The sequence below is a fragment of the Athene noctua genome, chromosome 33 (assembly GCF_965140245.1).
Source record: "Athene noctua chromosome 33, bAthNoc1.hap1.1, whole genome shotgun sequence".
Taxonomy (NCBI): Eukaryota; Metazoa; Chordata; class Aves; order Strigiformes; family Strigidae; genus Athene; species Athene noctua.
Window position 1 is genome coordinate 177,786 of NC_134069.1, and position 9,893 is coordinate 187,678.

At 60.0% G+C, this 9,893-nt stretch overlaps 2 protein-coding genes across 2 annotated transcripts in view; one reads left to right on the forward strand and one right to left on the reverse strand.

The window, feature by feature from the left end:
* Positions 1-9,565, reverse strand: POU2F2 (POU class 2 homeobox 2; the record flags this gene model as incomplete). The annotated part of the gene is given in 15 exon segments (XM_074930305.1): positions 1-9; positions 300-532; positions 1,379-1,452; positions 1,589-1,751; positions 2,404-2,470; positions 3,010-3,198; positions 6,034-6,110; positions 6,113-6,184; positions 6,910-6,969; positions 6,972-7,050; positions 7,147-7,264; positions 7,266-7,306; positions 8,379-8,470; positions 9,095-9,200; positions 9,416-9,565. Coding segments are annotated over 15 exon segments (1,530 nt in total), but the record flags the coding sequence as incomplete, so codon positions are not given.
* A 286-nt stretch (positions 9,566-9,851) lies between these two features.
* Positions 9,852-9,893, forward strand: part of GSK3A (glycogen synthase kinase 3 alpha) — a 4,154-nt gene continuing 4,112 nt past the window's right edge. The window contains 1 exon segment of the mRNA XM_074930306.1: positions 9,852-9,875. Within this exon segment, the coding sequence (XP_074786407.1) occupies positions 9,852-9,875 (24 nt within the window).

A 9,893-nucleotide genomic window follows, 5' to 3' on the forward strand; every position in this document is an offset into this window, starting at 1 on the left:
TCACTTTCCCTGTCCCGGAAAAACGCCCCTTAATGGGCTTTTCCCATCCGCCCCCTCCCCAATAAATTAATTTGGGGGGGGGTGCACCCCCCAAGTGGGGGGAGGGGGGAGACATTCCCCCCCCCCCAAGAGCATCATTAAGTTAAATTAAGTTAAAGGGGGGGGGTGGGGGGGTGGTTTTTGGTCTGTAGCACGTGCTGGGGGGGTCGGGGGGGGGGGGTTTGTGTGTGTCCCCCCCCCCCAAATCACTCGTCCCCCGGGGGGGTGGGGGGGGTGGGGGGGGTGTCCCCCCCGCTGGCGGAGCTGCAGGAGGAGCATGAGGGGGAAGGGGAAGGCGGAGGGGGGGGGCAAGGGGGGGGCAAAGGGGCGGCTACCAACCCCACGGCGGCTCCCGGGGGGGTCCCCAAAATGGGGAGGGGTCCCTGGTTGAGGAAGAGGGGGGGGGTGACCGGCGTCCCCCCGCTGCCCCCCAACACCAGCGGCCCCCCCGGGTCAAGGCTGGACAGGGGGCGGCTTCCACCAGTGGCCAAGGCTGCGGGAGAGGGGGGGGGGTCAGCGGGGGGGGGCAAAAAGGGGGTGACACGCACCTCCCCCCCCCCCCGCCCCCCCCACAGCGGGTGGGAGGCGTCCCCGGCTTCTATAGGGACCCCCCCCGGCTATAGGAACCCCCCCGTTCCACAGCGACCCCATCCAATGGCCCCCCCGCCCCACGGACACCCCCATATCGCCCCCCCCCATAGCCCCCCCCCCCCCCCCCGCGGAGAGCGAGCGGTTAGTGAGCGGGGGGGGGAAGGGGAGGGGAGGGGGGGGGCTGGCACGAGCACGGCGGGGGGGGGAGGATGGGGGGGGTGTCGCTGCCCGCCCGGCGGCTTTTGCACGCCCGCGTGCCCCCCTTGCACACTCACACACACCCCCGCACACTCACAACCCCCCACCCCCTTCTCACGCTCACACCCACCCTTGCACACCCCCTTTTCACACCCACGCGCCCCCCTTGCACGCTCACACCCCCCCTTGCACGCCGCCACACCCCTTTACACGCTCGCGTGCCCCTTGGCACGCTCATACACCTCCCACGACCCCCTTTTCACACTCACACCCCCCTCACACCCCCACACACCCCCGTTTTAACACTCGCGCGTCCCCTTGCACGCTGACACGCTCCCTTGCACGCTCACGTGGCCCCTTGCACACTCACACCCCCCTCACACGCCCACACCCCCTTTTCACACTCGCGCGTGTCCCCTCGCACGCTCACCCCCTCCCTCCAACCCCCCCCAAAGCGCATCCGGGCGGGCAGCGGGGGGGTTGGGGGACACACACAGGGGACACACGCACACACGCTCTTGCACGCGCGTGTGCAAGGTGGCCCACGCACCTTGGATGGTGGCCAGCGGGTTAGTGGCCATGAGCGCCGGGTTTAACCCCGCGGTCACCCCCAGCACTGAGCTTCTGCAAAGCAAACCGGGGAGGGGGGGGAATGGGGGGGGGGCAGCGGTTATAGGGACCCCCCTACATTATTTTTTTTCGGGGGGGGGTAAAGGGGTCAAAAAAACCCCCAAAAAACCCAAACCCCAAACAAACTCACCCGGTGCCGGGGCTGAGGCCCGCGAGGCCGAGGGGGCTGGGGGTTGTGCTGTTGGCGGGGGGCGGCGTGGCCGGGGGCAAAGTGGGGGGGGGGGGAACCCCCCCGGCCCCCCCGCAGCGGCTGGGGGGGGGCAGGGACCCGGCGGCCGACGACAAGGTAGTCACTGAGGGGGGAGGGTTACAAAAAATTAAATGAAATCAATGAAATGAAAATAAAATGAAATGAAATAAAATAAAATAAATTAAAATAATGAAATAAAATAATAAAATAAAATAAAATACAATAAAATAAAACGAAATAAAACGAAACAAAATAAAATAAAATAAAATAAAATAAAATAAAATAAAATAAAATAAAAATAAAATGAAATGAAATAAATAAAATAAAACGAAACGAAATGAAATGAAATAAAATAAAATAAATAAAATAAAATAAAATTAAATAAAGTAAAATAAAATTTAAATTAAATTAAATTAAACGAAATTAAATAAAACGAAATGAAATAAAATAAAAAGTAAAATAAAGTAAAATAAAATAAAATAAAACGAAATAAAATGAAACAAAATAAAATGAAATTAAATGAAGTAAAATAAAATGAAATGAAATGAAATGAAATTTTAAACACATTTTTAAACGGGGGGGTTTCTATAGGTCCTACATCAACGCCAGGCTTTGTGTAGGTCCTACAAAAATTCGGGGCACGCCCCTCCTTTTTCAAAACGCCCCCCAAAGTGCCTTACCCCCCCCCGCCCTTACAAATAGCAATACCGCCCCCCCGCCCCCCCGTTATTGTAGGTCCTACCGAAAGGCCCCACCTGTTGTGCTGAGGCTGCCGGAGGCCTGGGACGGGGGGAGGCTGCCGCCGGGGGAGGGGCTGGTCACCTGCGGGGACAGGGGGGCTATGGGCGCCGTGGGGGCGGGGACGGAGAGAGGGGGACCCTGCGGGGACGGGGACCTATGGGGACAGGGACAGTATAGGGGCGGGGACACTGGGGACAGGGACAGTATAGGGACGGGGCGTAGGGACAGGGGCTCTATGGGGACAGGGACATTGGGGACAGGGACACTGGGGACAGGGACAGTATAGGGACAGGGCGTAGGGACAGGGGGTTTATGGGGACAGGGACACTGGGGACAGGGACACTGGGGACAGGGACATATGGGGACGGGGCGTGGGGACAGGAGCTCTATGGGGACAGGGCGTGGGGACACGGGATCTATGGGGACAGGGACACTGGGGACAGGGCCACTGGGGACAGGGACACTGGGGACAGGACGTGGGGACAGGGCCACTGGGGACAGGGACACTGGGGACAGGGGCCGTGCAGGGACGAGGACGCTGCAGGGACGGGGGCTCTGTGGGGGCGGGGGCCGTGCAGGGACCACCCGGGGCCCGAGCGCCCCCCGCGCCCCCCCCTCACCATGTGGGGGCTGTAGGCCGGGCTCTTGCCGGGGGGGGCCGCGATGCCGGGGGGGGCCGGGGGGGCCCCGCAGGGGTTGATGCGTTTTTCCTTCTGCCGGCGGTTGCAGAACCAGACGCGGATCACCTCCTTCTCCATGTGCAGCTGCTCCGCGATCAGCAGGATCTCCTCCGACGTCGGCTTCTGGTTCTGCGACACCCCCAAAAAAAAAATTAAAAATGTAAAAAAAAAAGGTAAAAAATTCCACGGTTCTGCGACAGCCCCCCTAAAAAAGAAAAAAAAAATTTAAATTTAAAAAAAAATTGTAAAAAATTCCACGGTTCTGCGACAGCCCCCCTAAAAAAGAAAAAAAAAAATTTAAATTTTTTAAAAAATTGTAAAAAATTCCACGGTTCTGGGACACCTCTCCAAAAAAAGAAAAAAAAAAAGAATTAAAAAAAAAAATTGTAAAAAATTCCACGGTTCTGCGACACCCCCCCCAAAAAAAGAAAAAAAAAAAAAAAAAAAAAAAATTGTAAAAAATTCCACTGTTCTGGGACACCCCCCCAAAAAAAGAAAAAAAAAAAAGAATTGAAAAAAAAATTGTAAAAATTTCCACTGTTCTGCGACAGCCCCCCTAAAAAAGAAAAAAAAAAAAAGAATGTAAAAAAAAATTGTAAAAAATTCCACTGTTCTGGGACACCCCCCCAAAAAAAAAAAATTTAAAAAAAAAAATTTAAAAAAAATTTCTTAAAAATTCCATGGTTCTGCAACATCCCCCCGCCCAAAAAAAAAAAAAAATTAAAAATTCCACGGTTCTGCGACACACCCCTCAAAAAAAAATATTTGTAAACAAAATTTTAAAAATTTTTTTAAATTTTTTTTTAGGTTTAAAATTTTAAAAAATTCCACGGTTCTGCAACACCCCCCTCCGAAAAAAAAATTTAAACAAAATTTAAAAAAAAATGTTAAACAAAATAAATTTTTTAAAAATTTTAAAATTATTTAAAAAATTTTTTAAATTCCATGGTTCTGCAACACCCCCCCAAAAAAATTTTAAAAAGAAATTTAAATTTAAAAAATTTTTAAATTCCCATGGTTCTGTGATACCCTCCCCCCCCCCCAAAAAAAAAGGAATTAAAAAAAAAAAATCCCTCCAATTTTCCACAGCCCCACGGCCCCGGGTGCTTTTGCGGTGCCCCCCCCGGGTGTTTTGGGGGTTCCTCCCGGTATTTTCGGGGCTCCCCCCCGGGTGTTTTCAGGGTTCTCCCCCCCGGGTATTTTCACGATTCCACCCGGGTATTTTCAGGTTCTCCCCACCAGGTATTTTCGGGGTCCCTCCCCCGGGTATTTTCGGCTCCCCCTGGGTATTTTCAGGTTCTCCCCCCCGGGTATTTTCGGGGTGCACTCCGGGTATTTTCAGGGTCCCTCCCCGGGTATTTTCGGGTGCCCCCCGAGTATTTTCGGGGTTCTCCCCCCGGGTATTTCAGGGTTCCCCCCCCGGGGTATTTTCGCGATTCCCCCCGGGTATATTGGGCACCCCCCGGGTATTTGGCACCCCCCGGGTATTTTCGCCCCCCGGGTATTTTCGGCCCCCCCCCGGGTGTTTTTGCCCCTCCCCGGGTATTTTCAGGGTCCCCCCCGGGTATATTTGGGCACCCCCCGGGTATTTTCGCCCCCCGGGTATTTTCGGGCCCCCCCCGGGTGTTTTTGCCCTACCCGGGTATTTTCGCCCCCTGGGTATTTTCGGGTCCCCCCGGGTATTTTCTGGTCCCCCCGGGTATTTTTGCCCCCTCCGGGTATTTTCAGGGTTCTCCCCCCCCGGGTATTTTCGGGGTGCTCTCTGGGTATTTTCTGGTCCCCCCCGGGTATTTTCGCCCCCTCCGGGTATTTTCAGGGTTCTCCCCCCCGGGTATTTCGGGGTGCTCTCTGGGGTATTTTCTGGTCCCCCCGGGTATTTTCGCCCCCTCCGGGTATTTTCAGGGTTCTCCCCCCCGGGTATTTTCGGGGTGCTCTCCGGGTATTTTCTGGTCCCCCCCGGTATTTTCGCCCCCTCCGGGTATTTTCGGGGTGCTCTCCGGGTATTTTCTGGTCCCCCCCGGGTATTTTCGCCCCCTCCGGGTATTTTCAGGGTTCTCCCCCCGGGTATTTTCGGGGTGCTCTCCGGGTATTTTCGGGTCCCCCCCGGGTATTTTCGCCCCCTCTGGGTATTTTCAGGGGTTCTCCCCCCCGGGTATTTTCGGGGTGCTCTCTGGGTATTTTCTGGTCCCCCCCGGGTATTTTCGCCCCCTCCGGGTATTTTCAGGGTTCTCCCCCCCGGGTATTTTCGGGGTGCTCTCTGGGTATTTTCGGGTCCCCCCCGGGTATTTTCGCCCCCTCCGGGTATTTTCAGGGTTCTCCCCCCCGGGTATTTTCGGGGTGCTCTCTGGGTATTTTCGGGTCCCCCCCGGGTATTTTCGCCCCCTCCGGGTATTTTCAGGGTTCTCCCCCCCGGGTATTTTCGGGGTGCTCTCCGGGTATTTTCTGGTCCCCCCGGGTATTTTCGCCCCCTCCGGGTATTTTCAGGGTTGTCCCCCCCCGGGTATTTTCGGGGTGCTCTCTGGGTATTTTCGGGTCCCCCCCGGGTATTTTCGCCCCCTCCGGGTATTTTCAGGGTTCTCCCCCCCGGGTATTTTCGGGGTGCTCTCCGGGTATTTTCTGGTCCCCCCCGGGTATTTTCGCCCCCTCCGGGTATTTTCAGGGTTCTCCCCCGGGTATTTTCGGGGTGCTCTCCGGGTATTTTCTGGTCCCCCCCGGGTATTTTCGCCCCCTCCGGGTATTTTCAGGGTTGTCCCCCCCCGGGTATTTTCGGGGTGCTCTCTGGGTATTTTCGGGTCCCCCCCGGGTATTTTCGCCCCCTCCGGGTATTTTCAGGGTTCTCCCCCCGGGTATTTTCGGGGTGCTCTCCGGGTATTTTCTGGTCCCCCCCGGGTATTTTCGCCCCCTCCGGGTATTTTCAGGGTTCTCCCCCCCGGGTATTTTTGCCCCCCCGGCGTGGGCGCTCACCGCCAGGAAGCTTTTCTCCAGGGCGAAGCGGACGTTGGTCTCGATGCTCGTCCTCTTCTTGCGGCGCCGCCCGGGAGCCCCTCGAAGGCCGCGGGGGGGGCGCTCAGCGCCTGCTGGGGGCTGGGCAGCGCCGCGTCCACCGACATCGTCTCTGGGGGGGCGCGGGGGGTCAGCGCCCCCATCGCCCCCCCCGCACCCCGGAGAGCCTCTATAGGGGGCTGGGGGGGGCGCGGGGGGCTCCTGTGGGGCCAGAACCAGCTGGGGCTGGGCACTGGGGGCGCTGGGGGCACTGGGGGCGCTGGGGGCACTGGGGGCGCTGAGGGCGCTGGGGGCTATAGGGGACGGGGCCCATGTAGGTGGGGGGCACCTATGGAACTGGGACATATGGAACTGGGACGTATGGAACTGGGGACATATGGAACTGGGGACATATGGAACTAACTGGGGACATATAGAACAGGGGACATATGGAACTGGGACATATGGTACTAACTGGGGACATATAGAACCGGGGCCATATAGAACAGGGGCCATATAGAACAGGGGCCATTAAAACTGGGGACATGTGGAACTGGGGACATATGGAACTGGGGACATAGAACCGGGGCCATATAGAACCGGGGACGTATAGAACAGAAGACATATGGAACTGGGACATATGGAACTGGGGACATAGAACCGGGGCCATATAGAACCGGGGACGTATAGAACCGGGGCCATACAGACGCGGTTCCCTGTCGGGACAGACCCCGGGGGCAGCAGAGGGGCGACATCCCCTGGGGGGTGTGTGTGTGTGTGTCCCCATGTCCCCTGTGGGGCTCGGGGGGGGCCGGGGGTGCCGGCGTGTCCCCTATAGGGTCCATAGGCGCCGCTCACCGGCGTCGTTGAGCCACTTCTCCAGCAGCGGCTTGAGCTTGCACATGTTCTTGAAGCTGAGTTCAGCGCCTCGAAGCGCGAGATCGTCGTCTGGCTGAAGTCGTTCCCGTAGAGCTTCCCCATGGCCAGACCCACATCGCCCTGGCGGGGGGGGGGGGCACGGGGGGGGGGTGTCACCCCCAAAACCGGCCGATTTCCACCCAAAAATCACCCCCACCCCCCCCCCCGCAGACAGACCTGGGTGAAGCCCAGCTTGATGCGCCGCTGCTTGAAGGTGCGAGCGAACTGCTCCAGCTCCTCCAGGTCGCTCGGCTCCTCGGGGGGCGGGGGGGGGTCCAGGCATTTCGGGGGGGCCCCGGGGCAGGTGGGACTCGGGGAGGCCGGGACGAGTCGCTGGCTGACGGGGGAAAAAGGTTGGTTGTTTTTTTTTTGGGGGGGGGGGACACGACACACGCACCCCCCCCCCCCCTTCTCCCCTTCCAAGTTCTTGCTCGTGGCTGGGAGGGATTTTTTTTTTTGGGGGGCGGGGGGCAGGGAAGGGGGTGCCGGGGGGGGTTATTGGGGTGCTGGGGGGGTTAATAGGGGGCTGGGGGAGTTATTGGGGTGCTGGGGGGGGTTAATTGGGGCTGGGGGCGGTTAATGGGGTGCCGGGGGGGTTATTGGGGTGCTGGGGGGGTTAACGGGGGAATGGGGGGTTAATGGGGGGCTAGGGGGGGTTCATTGGGGTGGGGGGGTATTTTGGGGGTCCTGGGGGGGTTAAGAGGGGACTGGGGGGGGTTAATGTGGGGCTGGGGGAGTTATTGGGGTCCCGGGGGGGGTAATGGGGGACTGGGGGAGGGTTAATGGGGTGCCAGGGGGGGTTATTGGGGTGCTGGGGGGGTTAACGGGGGAATGGGGGGGTTAATGGGGGGCTGGGGGGGTTATTGGGGTCCAGAGGTGGATATTTGGGGGGGGGGTGCTAATGGGGGGCTAGGGGGGGGTTCATTGGGGTGGGGGGGTATTTTGGGGGTCCTGGGGGGTTAAGGGGGGACTGGGGGGGTAATGGGGGGCTGGGGGAGTTATTGGGGTCCCAGGGGGGGTAATGGGGGCTAGGGGGGGTTCATCGGGGTGGGGGGGTATTTTGGGGGTCCGGGGCGGGTCATTGGGGTGCAGAGGGGTGTTATGGGGTGGGGGGGCAGGAACAGGGGTGCTGGGGGGGTTATTGGGGTCCCAGGGGGGGTTATTTGGGATCCATGAGCAGTTTTGGGGGTCCGGGGGGGGGGTACTGGGGTGGGGGGTGATAGTTAATGTGGTGCCAGGGGGGGTTATTGGGATCCCTGGGGGTATTTTTGGGGTCCCAGGGGGGTTATTGTGGCCCGGGGGGGTGTTTTGGGGTCCCTGGGGGGTATTTTTGGGGTCCCAGGGGGGTTATTGTGGCCCGGGGGGGTGTTTTGGGGCGGGGGGTGTTTTTGGGGTGCAGCCCCCCGTACCTGTGCTGGCAGCCCCCCGCGGGGCTGGTTGGGCAGGAGCCCCCCGGGGCTTTGCTGAGGTAGCTGAAAGAGGTTGGGGGTGGGGAGCAGCCCTGGGGGGGGGGGGGGGGTGGAAAAAAAAAAAAGGGGGGGGGCGTTAATTTGGGGGGAGCGGGGGGGGGACACACAACCCCCCCACACACACCCCCCGGCCCCCCTGAACATTCTGGGGGACCCCGGAGGACTCTGAGCACCCAACCCCCCCCCCAACACCCCTTGGGGGGGCCTTGAGCCCCCCTCTAACCCCCCCCGGAGATCTTGGGGAGCCCCCCCGCACCCATGACCCCCCTGGGGATATTGGGGACCCCCCCCACCCCCCTGAGGACCCCCCCAATCCCCCCACCCCCTCCAATTCTCTTGCAGATATTGAAGACCCCCCCCATCCCTTTTCGGGGCTTTCAGACCCCCCCCCAGACCTTTTTTTTTGGGGGTCAGACCCCCCCAACCCCTTTTTGGGGATGTCAGCCCCCCCCCCCGATATTGGGGACCCTCCTGAGGACCCCCCCACCCCCTGAAGACCCCCCCCAATCCCCCCCCCTCCTCCAATTCTCTTGCAGATATTGGAGACCCCCCCCATCCCTTTTCCAGAGCTGTCAGACCCCCCCACCACCCCTTTTTTTGGGGGGTGTCATCCCCCCCCCTCCATGATATTGGGGTCCCCCCCCCGCCCCCCCCACCTTGCTGTCCTTGCTGGGGGGGCGGCAGCAGGAACTGGGGGGGCGCCTGGAGGGGGTGTCCGGGGACGAGCACCAGTTGCTGGAGCTGGAGGAGCTGCTGGATGTCCTGGGGGGGGGTGTTAAAATTGGGGGGGGGGCACGACACAAAATTGTGGAGGGGGGACACACACACGACATAAAATTGCGGGGGGGGGCCACACACACACACACAGAGTCGGGGGGGGACACACACGGGGTGAGCGGGGTTGGGGGACCCCGAGGAGGGTTTGGTTTTTTGGGGGGGTGTTTTTTTTTGGGGGGGGGGGGGGGGGCAGCCCTTACCTGCGCCGTGAGCTGGATGGGCTGGGACAGGTGAGCGGGGGGGGGGGCGGGGGGGTCGCCCCGGTGCCCTCGCCCCCCCCCGCGGGGCTGGTGGCCGCGGTGGCCGCGGTGGCCGCCGCCAGCAGCTGGGCCTGGGCCTGTTGCAGCAGCAGCTGCTGCTGGGGGGGGGGCATCAGCGCTGCCAGCTGCGGGCGGGGGGGCGGCGGGGGGCACAGGGACGGGCAGGGGGTGCAGGCAGGGACGGGCAGGAGCAGGCAGGGAAGGTTTAGGGCAGGCAGGGACGAGCAGGAGGGGCAGGCAGGGACAGGCAGGGGTGGGCAGGAACAGGCAGGGAAGGTTTAGGATGGGCAGGAGCAGGCAGAGACAGGCAGGAGCAGGCAGGGATGGGCAGAAGGTGCAGGCAGGGGTGAGTTAGGACAGGCAGGGATGGTTTAGGATGGGCAGGAGCAGGCAGAGACAGGCAGGAGCAGGCAGGGAT